General features: G+C 37.1%; 1 protein-coding gene across 2 annotated transcripts in view; it reads right to left on the bottom strand.

Moving 5' to 3' along the window:
- Positions 1-22066, bottom strand: part of LOC131592490 (chemokine-like protein TAFA-2) — a 180669-nt gene that overhangs the window by 48207 nt on the left and 110396 nt on the right. For both annotated transcript variants that reach the window (XM_058864034.1, XM_058864033.1), the window contains exon 2: positions 4147-4253. In XM_058864034.1, the coding sequence (XP_058720017.1) occupies positions 4147-4252 (106 nt within the window). In that variant the 5' untranslated portion in view covers position 4253. The remainder of the gene's footprint in view (positions 1-4146; positions 4254-22066) is intronic.

Raw genomic sequence — 22066 nt, 5'->3', positions numbered from 1 at the left:
TTGCAAAGATTAACCTTGTAACCAGCCTGAAGAAACCTGTTAACTTTTGTGAGGATCCTTCAATAAACACGAGAAACAAGATTCTAACGAGCTCCAGAGTTTACTTCAAATAATGAGAACTGAGATAAGTGGAACTCCCCACGAGGGAGGATCCCGGGAGAATTCAGCCCAGAGGAGGCTGGGGAATTAGAGAAGAACTGTATTCACAGAGAATTCAGCCCAGAGAAGGCTGGGGAACTATAGAAAGGCTGTATCTACAGAAGAATTCAGCCCAGAGGAGGCTGGGAGACTATAGAAAGCTGTATTCACAGAGAATTGAGCCCAGAGAAGGCTGAGAGACAAAGAAAAGATATATCCACAGAGAACAGAGCCCAAAGGAGGCAAGGAAAAGAGAGACAGAGGTAACAAGATTAATAAATTCAACTTCTGACTTTTTTTTAATGAAAATAAATTATCATGACTTTTCATGATAAGTCAAAAAATACTCATCTACTTATCTAACTAGAGTATTTTCTGGTTCCATAACAAATTCCTTCTGGCATGTACACATTCATCATTAGTCATATTTTTAAATTCCTTTTTATTTTTTCCAGGATCTAAAATTAATGTTGAACTTACTGGTTTTTATTTTGAGAAATACTAAACTATGCTTTGATTCTAAAGCACTCTTCATTTAATTAGAATATTTTATTGCATTATCAGTGAAAAAAAATCTTGGTGAACAGTTCACAGATTTATGTATTTTAGGGTAGAAATTTTGTTTCACAGTAGCCTCTTCTCTAGGAAGGAGTGCTTGTAAGTATAGGCATATATCAGTAAGTCTAAGCACATTATATCAGTACATTTTTTTCTTAAAAGTCAGTATTCTCAACAGTTGTCTGTTCAACACTTGACTCCTTAAGCATGGGCTGTGATACAATGGTCATCAAATCAATTCATGCTCCCTATGACAGAAACAGCAAAAAGGCAGTGATGCTGAACTGATGCCTGCCTGCCATATCTGCCAGTAAACACTATATGTTTGTACAGGTTTGTTTGTTTTCCAATGTGTAGGAGGATCAGGATTAGTCTTTATCAGTTTTTCAACACATACACTTGACAACATCCTTTTGGAGATTGATATGCCTCTCTCCTCATGTGTAGCTACTGCAGCACAAATGTTCCTGGTACTGCAAGCTGATTCTCAGGTGCATGTGCTCAGGTAAGGCACCCTTCACCATGGTATCGGGGTTTTTTTTACAGAAAACAGGATAAATGGAATATAAGTATATGCACAGCCAGGAATCATGCTGAAGAAATTGTGATCCTAAGTGCAGGGGGAAAAAAGAGAGCAAGATTTGTGTTGTTTTAAACATTCTTTAACATTCTTAGCTCTTGGACTTATTGTCCAGAATGATGAAATTTCAACCATCAATCAAGATAATGGGAGCAGAAGTGTCTTAAAACCTGACTTGTCAGGAGAAAGAAGAGTGGATTTGGCACCCACACACATCACACTGAAAAAATGTAATCTGAAATCCCAGCTTGTAACCCTGCTCAATTGGTCCTCAGAGCCTGGTTTCCCATGCCCTGCCTTGGCCTCTATTTTTCTTGCTGCTGACTTGGGAGTTTTCATTTGTGCCATATCCCTGAAATAAGCGCAACAAGCCTAGCAATAGCTGTCAGAGTCATCTGTTTATATTCTCCTGAAGTCCACCTGGAGAGCAGAATGCTCATTAAACAATTTTCCACACGCTGATGGTCTATTTCTTCTTGTACTTTTTCTTTTCTTTAACAATAGCTTTCTGAAAAAGAGATGTCTTTGAAAGTTAGTGCACCTAGTGAATAATGTGAATTAGTCAATGGAAAAGTAAAGATTTTTTTAAAATGCAGATTATTGATTTTTGGAATTGTAGGGGCTCCTTCAAAGTCATTAGGGTTTGTCATGTCAATATATTAGTAAAGACTTCTAGAAATGAAGATTAATGATGCTAGGGATAATTAGTGCTGAAAAAACTCACATGTTTCTCAGTATTTGGAAACTCCATGAAAAGGTGAACAGCGTCAAGTTCTCCTCCAATGTACCTTAGCTCAATTTTTGCCATGAGAGCAGAGGGAATATCTTCTATGACACAATGGGAATTTGAACTCCCAGTATATTTGGAAATCAATGATAATTGAGTTGCATAACTCTGACTTTTGCTTTTTTTAAAAAATCCCCAATATACAATGAGAGTAGTTGATTTACTAAATCCACAAGCCAAAACCTTTCTGAATATTTTTTCTTTCCAAAAGAAATTGAACAGGTAAAGTAGTTGCTTTTCCAAATTAAACACTCAAGTCATGCTTCTCATTATTATTTTTCCCTGCAAGACTTCTTCATATATTGTGTTAAAGGCATAAAAAGATACAAATTAAAGAAAAAGGAGCTTTTTGTTAGCTTGCAGGTATTTAAAGATGTCCCCACAGCTAAAAATATTATTTTTAAGGGGGGGCCGATGCACTTTTTTTTAATCTAAAAAAATTAACTTAAATATTCCTTACGTTATCTCTGCTCTAACGCTGAGGCTCAAACAACAAGCACTGTCCAGATAAACAATGGTATAGGTCTGCTGAGGTTTCTCTTGCACAGAAAAGCTACAACTGGTGGTGGATGTTTTTGTTCTCAATTATGAAGCACTACATCCCAAAATTGTCCTTATGGTTATAATTTGTTTCTATGAAGTACATGGTGATAGGTTTTACTCATCGGTTTTCCAAAAAGTACAGCAAGCATATTTTGGCAAAGTTTGAATTCCACAGAAACAAGCACAGCTTGACTAGCCCTTGTGTATGGAATCAAAATGGTCTGGATATCGGCTTTTGGGATGTTTAAAGAGAAATAATCAAGGCAAAAGAACTCTGAATGCAGGCTAGGATACCTTGGCTCTTTTCCAATGGATAACTAAACTGGGAAGCCACAGCAGAAATCCATATTTTGGTCTGGAGGGGAAATGAGGCTGAGCAAAGGGTATCAGCATGGCTCTTGTCTGGCATGATGCCCACCTGGTGGCCTGCAGGTCCACATCAGATTCTGTTTTGTCTGAGGAAAACTGCAACTTGTATAAGACTTTGCAGAAAGTGTCTCTGCATCCTGAAGTCCTTAATCAGTGGAGCATTTGGAAGAAAGGTATCTTCACACAACATAAAAATATCTAGCAGCTTGATATACAAAAATACTTGCTCATAAAATCCTATCATCAGAATGAACATTATAAAATGTACATGGAACCAGAGAAATTAGCTAACTGGGTTTTTTGGAATCCTTCCTCTGGGTTTAACTCCTTAGCTTGTGGTAATGCTTATGTCCCACCCTTGCTTTATCCATGTTGTTAGAGTATATTCTGATCTTGTATAAGCAGATAAACAGCCAACAGACTCTAAATGATGATGAGAAGTGGAGTTCAAAATCCTGTTATACTGCAGATCACATTTCAAGTTATATTAGCCTATAAGAAGGCATCAGTTTGTGAATCTGGAGAGCTTGTTCCTTGTGTTAGGTTTAACAGGAACACACATGCTGAAGACCTTTTAACAATATTAAATAATCCATCGCAGCTTGTGTTGGTACATATACATAAATATCAAAGGCTGGCATGACCAAGAGGAAACAAATCTCACATTGTCACAAAAAGTTCCTGGTCAGGGGTTAGGAGTGAAGAATAGAAATCAGACAATACTGCAAAGCAGCAGTCTTTTTTTGATGATGATACAATTTAATTCAATACACATTATCCGTGAAGTTAGTACTGGTAGATAATTGCCCACAGAAGCATCATATAAGTTACTAAAAACTGTTTCTTTCTAGGGTTCACTCCAGAAATTAATTTTCATCATATGTATCTGCTGATATAACTATTTTTATGAGACAAAAAGTATCCACTATTTTTTCATCACATTTTTAACATTTTTTCAACTATACCATTATTACAAAATCACTTAAACTTTCAATAGATTAGTAAAAGTCTATCCATTGAAAACTCTTACTCCTTGATGCTGATTAGTGAACCAGTATCAGAAGACACAAATACGCATGAGGAGAAAAGGTTGCACAGATCAGACCCTTCTGAATTTGTTGATGGAGGCCACAGATAAAACAGCATGACAGAACAGAATAGAATTTCTTACCTTTATGGTGATTTGCCCCAGATGCTAATTTCCCCCACAGCGTTACAACAAATATTATTATTAGCAGTTTTCCCTTTGTTGCTTTCTGTAAGTATCTCTTATTCATCCTGAAAACAAAAATACACAATATTAAATATTTATCATAAGATTTCTTAAAAATACATCTTCTTCTTCATTTAAGGAGAATTGACTAAGTTTTTATAACTGTCCAGCTCACAATCCTAAATTCTTAAATTCTGCTTAGCTCTAAATGAGGTACACAGAGCTGCAACATAACCTCCCTCCCTGGTCTGACAGCATTCCTCCACCCTAGTCACTACCAGGAGAATTCAACATTATCATCATTTCTCTCAGGGCACAAACACTGTTCATAACAAAGCTGGAAAGAAGGAATCTATGCATCTCTGAGCAGGTTTTGATAAACTGAGCAGTTCCACTACTGTGTCTGCAGACAGTCATGGTAGTGCACTTGTTTCTGATCACACAGTGGTGTTTTTAACTTCTGGGATTGCAGCTCTTTTTGGATTGTGCCCACGATTCCTAAGGCAATAACAGATTTGAATAGACCTTCAGCTCGTGTTCCAATCCTCCTGCAGGGAAATCCTGTTAGGAAGACCTGAGTGGTTTGGAAACATGAAGTAGAGCAGGGCAGATTCACTACCCTCTCTCCTGTCTACCTCTGGGTAATGAAAAGATTTGATTTACTGCACCATGGGAAATTGCACAGAGCTCCCCTCATCTCACTCACTGATGTTTTCACTGTGACAGCAAGCCACCAGAGTGGTTCAAGCACAAGATAACACATGACTTATTTCTCAGTAACCTCCACCAAAGACAAAACACCTCTCCACCTGCCAAAAAGACAAGTTCAGACATGGAGGCTCTAGTGCTTAAGGATTACAGTTGTGCAGAGAGCGGCAAGAGGTACAATAAGGAGTCCTTCTCTCACTTCTTCCCTGTGGAAGAACCCTAAGGACCTGGCTATGAAACAGCTCTACACAATGGTCATGTTGCTGCTGATAGGTCAATGGAACAACGATAACTATTTCAAACAATTTTTACTAGAAAAGGTGAAAATTTGATTACTTGAACAAAATTGTTGCTGTATTGTAATGCCTGGAACTAGGTTGTCTTTCTGTGCAGAAAAAAATGCATTGCTTCGTTATGGTTGCACATTTGTCTCCTATTATGTTCATAAGAAACCCAAAAGAATCCAAGTGCATCTCTTTTTCTCCGCTTGTGTACACTGCTATCTTGAGCAACCACAACTCTGAAATGCAGACTGCTCTAATACAGATTTAACCAGTAATATGTTCAAAGTCCCAAATCATTTTCCACTTCTTCAAAACAATTCCTCTCCTTTCAGCAAATTTCTTTCAAATACAACACCACATGCTGATAAGGCAACACACACCCCACAACTCCACTTATGACTTCCAGACTTGAAACCAGACCACTTCCCCCAGAACTGCCAGTCTAGCTCTCCAGGAAACTGATGAGCAGGCTGTGTGTAAGAAAACACGACTGAAACTAACAACCCACTGAAGAGTGCACCAAACCATTTTAAACATGAATTCAGAGCAAACAAAGCTCAGCATTCTTTTACAGAAGTCACACATTTATTGTGTGTTTCCCAGAGGTTTAGACATCATGTTTATCAAGCAAAAGGAGAGAGGAGTAAGCAAGTGCTGTAACCAGGATGGTGCATGTGCCCCTGAAAGCCTGTCTGATTAATAATCACAGCAGAGATCACAGTGTGCTGTGAACCACTCTAAGGTCTGCCTTCTTGTACTGATTCCAGTGCCTTTGGAGTGTAAACTGCATATTCATCATCAGCTCTGGTTTATGAACCACTCAAAGCTAAAGGGAAATACATTATTTGTCACTGTAAACAAGAACAAAAAAATGAGACTGGAATGCACATTCAGCACATGCTCTTCCACAACTATCTCTGTGAAAAGAATGTGAATTAACTCTTTTACTCTAGATTCTCATATACACCTGTTATGCTGCCGGTGCCAAGACATCTCTCATTAAAATCAAATCTTTCTTCCTCACCTACATAACGCTGCTCAAAACCCAGTGGGACTTGCACCATTAAAGCAAGGTTGAATCTAATACAGTTTCTTCCTGTATTCTGCTGATGCCAGATTCCCTCCCTGTGGTGCAAGACTGGCAGCAAATGCACATCAGAAAATGTAAATGCATCAGGAAAAACAGCAGTGGCAGGGGAAAGAGAGAAAACCAACCTCTCTGCCTGAGAACAGCAGCCCTCAGGATGCATGACAGAGCGAAGATACAAACCCCTACCTACAGCTGAGCACACCAAAAGGGAGTAAGCTAGCACTGAGTGAGACTGTTTCCTGCAAAGTCAGGGAAGGGTTTCAGCTTTGACACAGAAAGCCTGGCCTCATTGCCATTGCCACGTTTCCCAAACACAAGAAAAACTATACACCATTTTCTGCACCACAAGCCTATCACATTATTTTGCACTAGTTATTTGTGGTATTTGCCTTTAGAAGGACAAAAAATCTGAACTGTGTCTAATAGTAGTGCCATAATAGACATAATTAACAGAAAAATCAGTACAAGTAGCAGTTCTAGTTTGGGACTAATAGTTCAGAGGCCACCAGAAGAACTATGGAAAAAAAACTGATCAAAGCATTCATAACATACAGCTGCTCAAATAGAAAAAAAGCTGGAAGATGATGTTAAGCTTCAATGTAATTATGCCATATAACCCTAGACCCAGACCTGTGATCGTGTGCATTGTCCCTCACAGTGGTCAGTCCAAGGACAGACAAGAGGCTGCATAAGCACAAGCAAGATGGGAAGCTGTCTGCTCCGAGCAGCCCTGCTACACACAAGGACCACACTGTAGCAATACAGCCCCAGAAACAAAAAATGAAGGGTTTGTACTCCAAGAAGCTGAGAGGTTGGGATGGATTCACATCAAAAAAGTCAAGAGCTAGAAAAGGAGAGGGCAGAGAGGCCATGAGATATGATCAGTATCTCATTGCATGCATTATCACCTGGGCTCTGAAATCCTGATGCTGGTTATTTTGTTATGGATTTGCAAAACAGCCAATGATAGAGCACTGAGAAGACTTAGGACTAGATAGCGCTTGCCCTCAGCTATGAAACAACTGTTAGCCTCTTGCAACCCTGATCTATGCCAAGTGCATCCAGGAAATAAAATTGAGTCCAGTTCAGTACTGTTATTACACTAACATAGCTGGCTGTGTTAAGTAGGACAAATAAGCTCTGAAATGATGTCTGCTTTTACTAGAGGTGATGAAGAGCCCCACAGACAAACTATAGATATTAACCTGAATAGTTTTCTTTCTGAGGCATTTATTCTTTTATTTACTTTCTTTTCTGCAGAACCTCTCCCTCACTGTGATCCATCCAGCCTTCAATAATGCCACATAAACCAAAGCTGATCAAAACAGAGAATAGCCACGCTACAGGAAACACCTACATCTGAAAATCAATTTTACACATGAGCTTTATGTGTAACAAAAAATTTCCTTCAGTTTCTAACACAACATATTGGAAATAAACCCAAGGAATTCTCTGCACTTTCACACAAAAGAGGACATGAAAGTCTGCCATGTTTGAGTTCATTTTTCAATGTGCTTTGAGGCAACAAAAAAGAAAGATAGCTCCTTTTGTGGCTCGGGAACACATTCAAAATATAACAAAAATATGTCACCCACATAATTCAAACAGGCAGTGGCCGACTGTGAGATGGCTCTGTTGTGCCCAGCTCTTCACTGACACCATAACGCAAGGAATACATCCATAGGATTTGTTTCTTTTGCTCCCTAAAATTTCTTTTGACTGAAGCACACTCCATGAGACCAAACCAGTCTGGTATCATGAACTCAAGAATAGGCTGTTTTGGTGATTAGTGACAAAAAACTGCAGGACTTTTTTTCTCAGGGAGAAGCCATATCTGATGCTGCAGAGGAGTTTCACAAACTGCGATGTCAGCAGAAATCCCTCTCCCTGCCTGCTGTGGCTCAACAGCAAACTGTGAATACACCCCAGTTTTGCACAGGCTCTCCTTGTCACTGCTCCACCTCACTGTCAGCCTACTTTCAACAACAGATGGGGTCCAACCATTCAGCTGTACTGAAAATGCCATGTACAGATGTGTATTTTCAATGTAGTATCCATAAGCCTTAGCGTTTCTACTTTCTTCCTTCTTTGTTTCTGGACTTGAGATCAGTCACCTTGCCAATAGTTCAGAATTAAAGGAGAATCACATGGAAATTACCTTATATTGTATGACCAGTGCTAAAGTGCCTTGCTTTCTGATTTTAGGTGAAGTACAAAATCATGTCATCTTCGTTGCTGAGAAGTAAAAAATGTAAGGAAACAATAGCTTTTATTCCACCTTTAAAAGCATCTACACAAAAACTCTCATCTGTTTCCTAAGAGTAACAGCATTTACATCTGTTGTTCCTTGTTTTTCTCTTCTTTACAAACAACAGATTCTCTGAAACTGTTCAAAATTCATTCATTCCTGCTTTCATATGTGGGAAGTTTCACTGTCAGTAAGGTCCATTTGCCTTTTGCAAATACACAGACCCTGTGAATGCAATGAGATACATGAGCCTATTTCTCTACTGAGTCATGACAAAATGCTTGAGACAAAAATCTGATAGAAAATTAATCCCACACTCTCTTAGTTTTATTTTTATGACAAATATTTTATTTTCTACTTCAGAAAAAGCCTAAATGAGTAGTAGAAATCACTTGAGACCCCAAGTCTCTTGTACAGAAATAATGCAGTCATTTAAATTATCTTCTCTACTGTGTTGAATCGTACATTATTTATTAGTTGTGTTAGTTGCTACGTCCCACACGCAGGTATTTGCAGTTTTATTCAGCCTTTTCAGTGTAGACTAATGCAGATATAAAAATGGCCCCCTGGTGAATAAGGTCGCTTTGTCAAAGTAACACCGATGTGACCCCTGTGCATTTGCATATATATAAATTCCCTCTATGACATTCCTGTCATGTTTGCTCAGGGAACAAGTAATTTGCCACTCTCATTACTTCAGGTACAAGGCAGCTTGTGAAAATCAATCTTCTTCCTGCTTCATACATCACAGCCTGGATCAGACACAAAGTGCACTCTGATTCCAAAAGGAAGCTGGGGGACAAATATGGACACGTTCTCACAAGCCACTTTCTTTGATCTAGGTGAGCAATGAAAGAAAGAGAATAGGCATTGAGCCTGGAAATGCACGCTAGTCTCACATTGGATATGTGGGAAATCCCTGCATACAAAACAAAATGGGTGGGTTTGTTAGGGTTTTTTTTAAAAAGTTGTTTAGCAGTGTGGGTATTTTAATAGCCAGAATAAGTAGTCATAGAGAGCTTAGCCCCACTACTAAGAAATATTCAGTAATAGTTAAAGCACTCCAGACAGACCCTTACATTAATGTTGTCACTATTACTTTGTTAAGTGTAGCAGTGGAAGAAAACTGAAGATTTTGTGGCTTTAATGCCATAAAGAGGGGTTTAGAAAGGCTGCTGTGCTAAAACCTAGGACTCTGAGGTAAATTAAATCTTGCCAAAAGTCCTTTAACATACAATTGATATGTATGCCCATATTTGTCTTCTATTTAAATGAGTGTACCTTAAGAACATACTTAAATTTAAGCACATACAGAAATGTATGTACACAACATGAGTTCTTGGAAAGAGATTAGCAAGTAAGCTTTTATAAGAAGAGACAGTTTCAAGAAAAGAAAATGTCTCAAATATCTGAAAAATAAAGAGTTATGGAATGTATGAAAACATGCAATAAACAAACAAAAGAAAAAATTCTTCTTTGCATACTTCAATTAGTGTCCCAGCAGAGAGAAATTGTAGACAGATGCACATACAGGTAATTACATTTGCCAACAGTCCCAGAGCACTTGGATGTGAAATTTACATATATATTATTGTTTCCAAAATCTGATAAGTATGAATCCTCAAACTGCCAGAGGTATAAAATGCTTTAGCCACCTAGCTGCATTCCATCTCCCAGCAAGAAATACTGAGAGATGATGGAAAGAATTTATTTCTTCCAAAAGCGTATGTGTGGTTGTGATGAACAGTCTTCCCTCTAAAATGCTATCAATGTTAATGTCCCCTGTTTCCAGATTAACCCCAGATCTCTGTACACACAGTTGATAGTAATTTTCATCTTCATTAATTTTCCGATACAACACCTAATTGAAAACAATAAAGAAAGCAAAGAAATTGTCAACAAGAAATGCACAGCCCTTCTAGCCAGTTTCAACTAAAACAATACAGATGTATTTAGCTGACGAAATTCTTTCTTGGTCATTTCATGAGGATCAGCAAAAGAATATTCTCCTGATGAACATTAATGCTGACATGTTACTCAGTATGAAGAAACAAAATGCTGTGAATTTTTGGGAGGTTTGGTTCTATACTTCTATGTATTTATGGAAACATAAAACTAAAAGTAATAATCTAGCATTAAACCTACACATTCAATTCACTGAGTTTTTAAATGCTAGAACAAAACATTATGGAATACTTAAACATCCAAGGTATTAAAATATCTTTAAGCTGCCCAATGATGTCCAACACCTTTGCAAAATAATCTCTGACCATGAAGTGTTCAGTATTAGAGTGTACTTAGGCTCCAATTCTCATCATTTGCTCTGATATTATCATGCCACTTTAAACTACATCTCTCCCAGTTTCTATGCTTAAGGGAGCTTTAAGTTGCAGGGGGTACTAGCTATTCACTTAATCATCAAGGCAGCAGTATTTGCTTATATCTTACATGTGATCCTCCTGCAGATGGTTATTTAAATTTTCTTTATTCATATCTCACTAACCAATCAAAAGCTTAACTGTGAAAAAAAAAAAAAAAAAGATAACTGTGCAATGAGCTTCAAACAAAATCTCTCACTAAGATCAGAATCACTAGGTGCACTGTGATTTCATAAAGGCCATTGCAGTGGCAGAGATAAGCTTCCAAATCTATGATGGCAGAGAAAGCATCAAATATTAGTGGAGAATGGGAACTGAAGTGCCCATATTTAAAAGCAAGGCCAAAAATGATCTGGGCAAGTGTAAGCCTATTAGTCTGACCTCTTCAGTTTGCAAGGGCTTTGAAGACTTTGAAGAAAAAGATAAATTAAAGACAGGGAAGTAAATAGAACATAGGATAAAATGAAGCAGCGTTACCAAAGGTAGCTCGTGCCAGACTAATTTGACAGGTCTTTTTGATAGCTCATTTTCTAGACAAAGAAATGAAGTAGATATAATTTGTCTGGTTTAAATAAAGCATTTTCTACAGGGTTGCTACAGAACTTCTACATTAAGTTGAAGACACTGTGGATTACAAGAATTGAAAGGTGAATCCAGGTGCAGTAACAGCATGTCGTAAGGGAGTATCAGGAATTAATAGCATTTCTGCCACAAGTTGGGAGCTCATCATCTGAAACAACAGATGTAAAAACAATTTGTTTATTTAAGCTGATCACCAGGAGCACATCAGTATCAATACGATACAGGATGGCTGTGAAAAAGGCAAATCCCATAAATTACTGACTGATGTATTTCTAATAAAGACACAGAAGGACAAGTATGAAGTTTCTTAAACTATGATTCAGAATAATCTATACAATCCTGGCCAGTCATCTATATGAAAGTGAAACTGAACCCACAAAAAATATGAGGACAGCCTTCCAGCCAGAGGAATAAAGTCTCTACCACAGGAGGAGTTTTAAAGAGCTTGACTTGTGAAGCAAAGCAAAGCCTGAAGGGAACCGGAGAAATCAAAAGGAAATAAACACAGTGTGGGCAAAAAAGCATATCTATAAGAAATGGTATCTCGCCAGCAGGCAGGATCAGAACATTTAGCTCTGTGATTCCAGAGTCTTGTCTCTATATCAATACCATGATTCCTTTCTTGTACTCTAGTACAGGAACACAAGAACTAGTTTTTTTCATGTGGAAAACTATAAGCAAGTTCTTTGCAAATTCATTACTGAAGTGATTTCTCCCACATCATTTCATTCTTCTCAGAAAAACTCCTAAAGTAACAGCATTTCACAGTAAAAACAGCTGTGAGTGTTCTCACTAATTACCTGAACCCACATTGTGTTCCATCCAAAAACTATCTATACTGATGAATATTTGATTAAGATGAATATATCTTCTTACTGTTTTAATGTCTTCAAGGCATAATTGGCATCTCTGTGTCACAAAATTCAAGGTGACCCAAAAAGTCGCAGTACTATACTGGTGGATTATTCAGGAACAAAACTGCTTTTTGACTAACTTCAGTCAGTTAAAGTCAAACTGTTGAGCATGGGTGATTATTTCATAATTAAGACTCCCTCACTTTATTTAGAACTCACTCTCTTTTCTATCACTTATGTTTTAAATTTAAAATCTTCATATTGTCATCCTGTTTTTAACGATGATAACATGGAAGAGTAAAGCTGGCAAGCATAACAACTGTTGAGAGATGAAGTCTTGTTTCCCACAGGAACAGAAACAAAGAAAAAGTAGAAAATATGTAGAAAATTAGAGACGTAGAAACTAAAAATGATGTACTTTCAAGTGCAAGTATTTTCAGGTAACAGAAGAAACTATATCAATAGAAGTATTTTGGAAGTGTGGATACAGAAATTTAAAAATCTCTGTTGTTGTTATTAGATCTATTTAAGATGACTACTATCTTAAACATAATGTCTTTCAATGAATAGTGGAGGACTAATTCTGGGATTCTTACATGGATATGAGTATGGATGAAGGCCATCATTATATTACACAATCTTGCTAGACCTGAAATCTGTATGATCAGATTCTATTGCATGAATACCCAACTGAAAGTTAAATTTTATTTTTTCCGAAAAATTCTTCTGGCAAATAACACTGACAGACCTCTGCAGATGATTAGGGAAGCAGGAGTCAGACTAAGTTCTCCCCTGTTATTTTCATGATAATTAGATCTGTCAATAGGCATAGTAGCACTTCTGACAAATAATAGTAGGTTTGAGCCTAATATGTGTTTCATACCTGACTCCCACACATTTTGGGTCACACTTGAAAGTAAGGGTTCAAGTGTAAATAAAAATGAAAGGTTGCTCAAATCACAGAAAACTATGACGCTTGCTTGTGCAATGACCAAAATAGCTCTAACAGCTGACATAACACACTAAGAAGACAGGAGAGTTGTCAACTGGGAGTAAACCTAGTCGAAACACAGTTGGAACATGTTCCTCCACTCTTTTAATGTCAAGCCCTAACACATGCCCATTTGTCACAGCCACCACAGGCAACACTTTCAGAAAAAAAAAGTGAGATCGAAGTTAGACCAGACTCTTCCAAAATATGGATCTAGTACATAATGCAAATCTCTGTTCCTAAGCATATGCATAGAAAAAGACTTTTTTCACTCTGAGAGATGCTAAAGAAAGCAATCCAGGCTGCACAAACAACCTTCAGCTACCAGCTGGGAAGTAGAACATAAAGTCCAGCAGGTAATACAGACACAGTGCCTTGCACTCAGCAGAGGTATGCCCACACAGAAGAAAATATGAATTTTCTACTCATGGAAAAGAAAAATGGCTTTTTTTCTCTCTTCATTGGGCTTTATCAAATATTTGTGAGGTTTTGGCCCTGGCACTTTATCTAATCTGTTGCATAGACTATAATAACTAATGCTATCTTTAGACCCAATATGCTAGACAATTTTGACTCTCAGTCTCCACTTCCTTGTCAGTATTCTAAAACAGTAAGATATTATTAATACCAGCTCATACTGAAAACAGAAAATTCAGGGTATTTTTGTGATGGCTTGCTAGGAATGAATTAAAGCCAGGTCGTTGGTTAATGATAGCTAAATTATCTAAATGGCACTCAGTTTTCCTTGAAAAAACAATTCAATTTCCCACTCCCTTTTCAAATACCCCCTTTTGACGGGTAACAGCAGCTATGCAAGAGTCATTTGGAGCTTCAACACTGATTTTCATCCAAATGAGTCTACCTCAAGAAATAATACACTCTCTTTGGCATGTACTATGCCTGCCTTGCAATGGCATTTTAATATGGCCAGGGGCTCATGAAATAACCAGTCATAACCAGTACTTGTTAAAAGTTCTATACCCAGCTTCCTGCTGCATGGTATGTAGTTTGAGATTTGTAGGTAGAGAACAACAGGAGAATGAGTGACAAAACAAATCAATAAATAGTGTTTTGTTCCTCTAGCTCCTTGGTCTCTTGCAAGGTGCATTCATGACAGCATTTCAGTTTGGAGCTGGACTTCAATTTTCAAACAAATTTTCAAATTTTCTCCATTTACTATGGTCTGGATCAGATCATAGAATGATTCTGGAATGATTCACAGCAAATTAATCCCTTTTAGATAAAAATTAAGCAAAGGATTAGCCTGAGAGTGTACCTAATGCATTCCTACAGTTAAGGGGTTATCCATTCAGGACACAAGGGCTAGTCAAAAACAATCTCTTCCATTAAATTAATATAATGTGGACATCATGTCCCCAGCAACAACAGTTTGGGTTTACAAAATCACTTCTGTAGGAATAAACTGTTTGCTAATGTAGATGCAGCCCTATAATCTCACGAGGAAGGAGGTAATTATTATAATTATTTTATACTTGGATGAGATGCCCTTTTGGTTGTGATTAATCTGAAAAGCCTTTTCAGATCCTCAGAAAACCTCAATGGCACATTGAAAGGGACCTGTCACTCAGGAGGCCCTCAAACAAGTTCTGATATGCATTTTAGGGCCATTATTCCTACTGTGACACCATAGCAAAGGGAAAAGACAGCTTGTGTACCAAAGTCAGGGAACACTTACCTGCAGTACATCCCCCTCCTTCAGAGTACAGAATAGAGAATAAATTACTTCAAATTACCCAGCGAATTGTTCCCTTTTGTGAAACAGCAAAACCCTTATCTTTTAATGCAATTAACGACTAGAGCAGAGACTAAGCCTTTCTGTTTTTTTTCACAGGGAGTATTACCTAACCTACAAGCAACTCTACTGTTAAGAAAAGCACAACTCATTGTAAAAGGGCTCAAGTGGATGCTTTACTGGCTCCACACCTGTCATTTTCAGCCATCAGATTATTGACAGTTTTTCCCTGAGTCTGGTAGCCAAGCTACCAACAGAGACGCTGCTAAGATGAGTAGGCTGACCCTTTTAGGTGACTAACATACAGAAAGCGACCCACTAAAATGGAAAGCCCAAGAAATTACTGGCTGGCAGTGGGACAGACACTGGCCAGCAAGGACCTGCCCTGCTCACCACCTACGTCCTCCAGCCCAGAGGGAAGGCATTGGCTGCATGCTGCCCTGGCAGACAGGACTTGAGTAAAGGACTGAGCCTAAGTACACTTCAGTTGACTTTATCAATAAAACATTATTCATAATTAGATAAATAAAAACAAAAAGATTTGTCCTTTTATTCCAGCCTAGCAATGTGAACTGTCCTTGAATTAGAAGTTTGTAAGAGTGAACTGAATTTGAATAAAGATGATTTTTCTTCCTAATACAGACCTGGCCCAGAGAATACTCAGATGTTACCATATTTACAACAGGTTTAAACGTTTCTAACAAATTCTGCATTTGCATTCTTAGTGGAACAATAAAAAATTATTTACTTTTATTTGCATGTTATTATTAAAGAGAGCTCTGATATTATACTTTCATAACAATTTTGTTAGCAGCCCTAGTATTGGAGACAAGGACATTCAGAATTTCATGCATCTTGTTTCTAAACAAGAGGTTACAGTCAGTGTTTGTAGTATTGATGATTAAAGAGAGGGTTTGTTTTTTCCTTTTCATTCTTCATTTTATAATAATTAATTGGAACTGTACAGGAACTCAACCAAGTAATGTCTAATTTGCTGCCACTAATAATCTAAATTTGGTAACACACAAGAGCAGTACAATCAACTAGGATTCTTTTAGTGCTGTCTTAGAAAGGCATTTTATATGAGTCCATTAAGAGGAGAGCATTACTCACTAAATGTGAAAGACCTGAAAAGGGTCTTTAGGTAAGAAATAGAAATCGCTAATATGACATAGGAATGGCCATAAATGAACGACATCAGAAAATTACCAAAACTTCTAAAGATAAATGGTGAGATAGAAAGGTTTAGAATGCTGTTTCAATGAAATGATGACTGAATTTTAATAAGGGAATGTTATATTTTGCAAGAGCACAGATACAATACCATTCATATATTACTTACTAAGAAAAAAATGGTATAATAATATTTCCATATCATTTCAGTCACAAATATAGCTATTGCAGTTCCATCACCATTAAAGGAAATGATTATGAGTTTGCCAGACTTGCAGGAGACTATATGTATGATACTGAGATCAGCAGTTTAGCATATATTCTTTTAATTTTGGAAAATCACCACAGCTTTCAAAATTTAAAGAGAAGCAAAATGCAATCTATGCCAAAGTGTATTTTCTTCTGCATCCATTAATTTTATTTCATTTTAACAGCTATCTGCCTCCCGCTTCCCAAAAATCCTTGTCAGTTAAAGGTGAAAGCTCTTTTGACAACACTGATACAAGAAAGGACTTTCTCTGGCTTTATATTGCTGCTTGCATAATTTGCAGTTGCAGCTGCTAACAATGGGCCTCCATTTCAGTTGCACAGTGAAGCACAGTTTCCCTAGTGTTTCTCTGGAGTCTTTGATATTTAGTGTTCCTCTGCAAGCTCCCAAAGTCCAGTCATTAGACAAGAACTTACAAGAAATTGTAATTATCCTTTGCAGTTTCACAGAAAATGGGATTTCTAAAGGCAATTAAGTATTTTCATGTAGTAAAGCCTTAAGAACTAGAAAAAGATGAACCCAAATTTCCAGGCAATCAGATTTGGCAAGTATTGCCAAATTTTTGGTTTGGAAATAATCAGTGGAGTCACGTATTTATTTTATGCTTATTTTTCCAAATTATCTACAGATGCTGTATGAAAATTTATTCTGGATATCTCTATAGTAAGTATAATAAATTCACCTATATTGCTATTGCTCATGTTTAATTAATATAAATGCTGAACCAGGAATATAAAAAATTTGCATAAAGTAAGTCACAAACTCTAGAAAGGGAATTTTCCCATCATCTCCTTATGTAAGCTTTGAAATTTCAGAGAAAAATAAAACTGAAATTTCAAGGTCAAGGTGTGTTAGTATTTTAAAAAATGCTGCCTAAATGATGAAAATTACTTACCAGAGAAATGTATATATTTAACAAAAAGCTACTAAGATAAATGGAAGTGAAAGTCTATTCATTAAGACTGATCCTTCTGTTTTGGATTTTTTGTGTTTCTTTTACCATGTAATAGTATGTGCCCCTTCCTCTTTTACTGGTATCACAGCAGTGTTTGGTTTTCACTGTCTAACCCAAAATGCTGCTAGATGTCCACAAATGGCAGGAATGAGGATAAATTCGTATCTCAGAAATAAATCTGGAAACAAGAAGAGCCATAAATCTGTAAAGACATTATCTTCAGGTATATCCAGTGGCTGCCTTGCTCCTGTATGTCCAGTCTAATACATTTTATTTGATGGCAGCAATTCCTGTTTCTTCAACAGAAAAAGGACTAAAAAATCCTGTTGAAAGAAAGTGTCTAGAGGACACTTCTCTGCACACTGTGAGCAGTGTCCTTTTCCATACCTATGTTCCCATTGTATTTCACCTAAGATAGCATAGGGCTGATGACCCTAACCTATATGCCATGACCTCAAAGTTTAGCAGTCATCTCAAACTATTTTTCATCTCAGTAACTGCAAGATGTGCGAAGTATTTACATGAACAAACAATGGAATGAAGTGGGAAAGAAATTCACCCAATATGTAGTGTCCCCATAAATATAAACCGCTACATATTTCCATAATATATATTATGCTTATCAAACACCAATTCTTTGATCAGTTATAATGAAAATCTTTTACACGAGGTAAAAAATAAATGTGACATTTCTCATGATGGCTGTAATTCAGAAATACTCATCTACAGGCAGCATAAGAAAAAAATATTAGACTCTGAGCCTCACCATAATTTTTTTTCTATTGTGACCTGTTCCTCAAAGTATGATATTTATCAAATACTAATTAAAAATTAAAATTCTATGTTTCATTATTGCATACTTATATTATTGTATTATTGTATTATTATTTTGAGTGATGCCAGTAGGCATATATGAATTAAGAATCTGAAAAGCAGAGATGGATGAGATGAAGCCCATTCAATGGAGACCTTTACTTATCCAGCAAGAATATATTAAACAGCTGCAATTTGCTCTTTTCACAGTTACGACAACTATTTCCTTCTGATAGGAGCATCACCAATTGCACACTTATGCCAGCTACTGAATTGTGTCTGTTTGAGGGCATTTTGTTCACTCTAATCTTCTGCAATGCAGAGTTCTCCACTCAAATTATTGTTCATAGAAAACTCCAGGACACTGGTTCTGGAAATTGAACACCCAAACAATATTTAAAAACAAGTCTATTCTTCGATACAATTTTCCAGAATATCTGAAGTCCTGACATACCCTTAAAAGGTATTCTGTGTTTATTAGATTTCTTTATTACTGGAAAGAGCAGAAATTACATTTCACCCAGAAAAAGCTGTGGTTTATTTCAAAAACTGGAACAGTAGCCTCCTCTGTTCTTGTGCTGGCCTTAATCTCTCTAACATTAGAGAACTGCTAAAATTTCTGCCTTTTTTGCTACCCTCTAAAAATAATTTTAAAAAATATAAAAACAAAAACCATAAAAATAATCTGAATATAAGAGCCCATAATAGAAAGACTTACATGCTTTGCAGCTTTTTAAACACTTGAAATAAGAACTTTACTTTTTTAATCGGAATTTAACTCCTGTTGCTTTAAAATTCATCACTTAAAGTGTGTTCCAATTGAGAGTGCTTGACAAGTATCAAGAGTTTTGATTAACCTGGTAGCCAGATGGCAACTCTTGGTCTGAGGTTTGGTGTTACTTAGCTGGATTTTAGCTTTTGTTCTTAATAGGTATGGCAAATATTGTATCCTGCCACTACTATATTTTAGCATATTTAATTGCCAAGTTCACGAGAAACCAACCCACTGCTTTTCCCAAACAGATGGTGGAAGTTGATTTTAAAACTGTAGTGAGACTTGTTTTCCAAAATGCTTGCATAGCTTTACGAAGTCTAATTGCTGTTTGGTATGCACATGGAATATCAGCTCACGAGCGTGTACGCAGTTAGTGGCCAAGTATGCAAGGTGTTGAGCTCTCTAGCCTGGAACTCTGCGCTGGGAAAACTTTTTATAGTTACAACTCAGCACAAGTTCCAGTTTCTGTGGAACTGGGGCTACACCTTCAGTTCCTGGGAGACACAAGATCTTAATAAACACTGGTGTCCATTTTGGACATTATTTACCCTTTCATTATATATCTACCCTTTCATTAGTTTTAAATGTGGGCAATTTACACCTGTACAAGTCAGATAGGCATATAATGAAAACTAATTTTTAAATTAATTCCACTTTAACTTCCAAGCTAAATATATGGGTGCTGAAAAATCAAAAGTGATCTAGAACAACAGTATAAAAATTAAGAGGTTACATGAACTTTTCTTGGCAAATAAAAAATATTAAAAACAGCAGTAACATAAGTCAGAAATGTAGGTCCTAATATCTCCCAGCAGCCTTTGAAATTCAAATCTGGATCCGAACCCAAAGCCCATGCCTCACCAGCCATTAATAACTGTAATATTTGAGAATAACTTGTGCGCAAATAAGAAAAAAAAATAAACTAAAAAGCAGTAAAACCACCTCTTGACAACCCACACATGGGACAGGAATACAGCCAGGGACGTGAGTCAAAGCAGCCTGTCTGGCCCGAGGTGTCCCACAGCAAGGGTAGCTCCTGCCCCCCCACCCAGTCCTGGCAGCCCTTGGCCACGGCCACTGCACCAGCCACAGCCCATCAAGTGTGCTCTGCTGGAAAACAGCTGCCAGAAGCAAAGTGCACTGCCAACAGCCTCCTAAACCTCCCCTCACCTCAAAGGACTTGGCCCATATATTTTATAAGAGAAAGTGTTAAATACAATTGTTTCACATAAGAACAAACCTAGTCACGCTGAAGCCACTATAAATGCCCACAGCTTTTACACTGTGTTCAGCACAGTGATAACTCCAGCAGCAAATATCCAGAAAAATAAACAAGAGCTACAACAGCGTCCAACTAACATGAAATCCTACCAACAACTGAACCTTCAAATCAGCAGGTCAGTGATATTAATTGGGATTTCTGAATACTGCAAAATCTTATTCATTTGTACAGTGAAAGTCTCATTCCTTACATTGTAACACAAAGACCAGGACAGAATAAATATAATGGATTAATGAATAATATGAGAGAATGAATAGTATGCATTATGCTGTGGGAAGATAATGATGTGCCATTAAATAGATCAGCTATTATGCTTCCTAGATTTCAATAATGTAGTTAAGGAAGAGCAAATAGGGCAAAAAGAAGGAGTGAAAGAAATGTAATGTTGTTATTAAAAATGTGTGCCTAAGGACCTTATGTGTATACTCCCTCACAATTTAATCTGATTAACAAAATGTAATAATTTTCAGCTCAGTACTACTTATGGGGAAAAAAAAACCCAAGTTTTCATCTTATATAAGATTTTGTATAAAATACTTCTCTGCTCAAGATAGCTAACAAGTTAGCTATTAGAGAAACTGCATAATTTTATGACACAAAGTAAGGCTTATCACACATTTCAATTCTAGACTGTAATGTAAAAAATTGTATCCAGTCATTGCTGGGATTGACTGACTGGAACTAAACATGGTGGGAATAAAATGCACATTCTTTTCCAAATGCAAGAAGAAAGGATGTTCTCATTAAAATGATTTGCTGATATGACTTAAAACAATTTATTTAATCTTCACCTTTTTTATGTAAATATCCTTCAACTGAGAATTTAAAAAGTATAATTCAACATAGATTTTGTAAGTATAATGAGATGCTCTGTCAGATGGGAAGACAAATTAAAAGTGCAATTCACACTGTTACAGCAGCACTGCCACCACGGAGCTACTAATCTTTTGCACAATGCTCACTGTAGAATGTACTCCAGTCTCTGTAGGGCACGTGATTATAGACTCGCAGGGAGACTGGGATTTAAATTATTCATCAATGCGGACTTCCTTTTGCAGAAAAATTAGTCTGCCACATAAATAGCAAAAGTGTTAACTCTTGGCCTTTTGCAAATTAACTGCCTGGTAACAACATCTGCTATTATGGGCTAGTTTCCCTTCCAGTTACAATAGCAATATTCTTTCAATTGAAAGCTGTATACAAAATAATGTAGAATATCCTCACAGCCAATTACATGTCCAGAATGCATTAAGTCCTGTAAGTGCAAACAGCCATGTGTAAGCCTGTCAAAGACCCAATGAACACCAGAATATGGCCACAACCTCTATGTCCAGAGAACAATCCCATCGTAGCTACAGCATGCCTTTACATATGGACATCCAGAGGGAATAGGATATCAAAATAATTTGCCTGAAAAAGACTTGCAGTTTTCAAGACTGACAGGTATGGATTTCCAGTGAAGTGATATGTACTTTCATCCATCTATTAACCAGAGAACAGTAAGAGCTCATTATTTACAAAATCAAGCTTCATCGACATCTAGTATTTATTAAACTTCCACACAAGTGGTACCTGCTCCATTTGAGCAGCAGAGGTTGGCAACATTTGTGACATGTCAGATCTATCAGCATTTCAGTGGAGCAATACTAGAAGTTGGTTTCTTCTACATTTGAGGGAACTGTCATAAAACAAACTTTCAACTTATAAGAGAGATTTAAATAACC

Source organism: Poecile atricapillus, chromosome W, assembly GCF_030490865.1.
Source record: "Poecile atricapillus isolate bPoeAtr1 chromosome W, bPoeAtr1.hap1, whole genome shotgun sequence".
NCBI lineage: Eukaryota > Metazoa > Chordata > Aves > Passeriformes > Paridae > Poecile > Poecile atricapillus.
The sequence above is the reverse complement of the archived record's forward strand: the minus strand, read 5'-3'. Positions and strand labels throughout refer to the sequence as shown.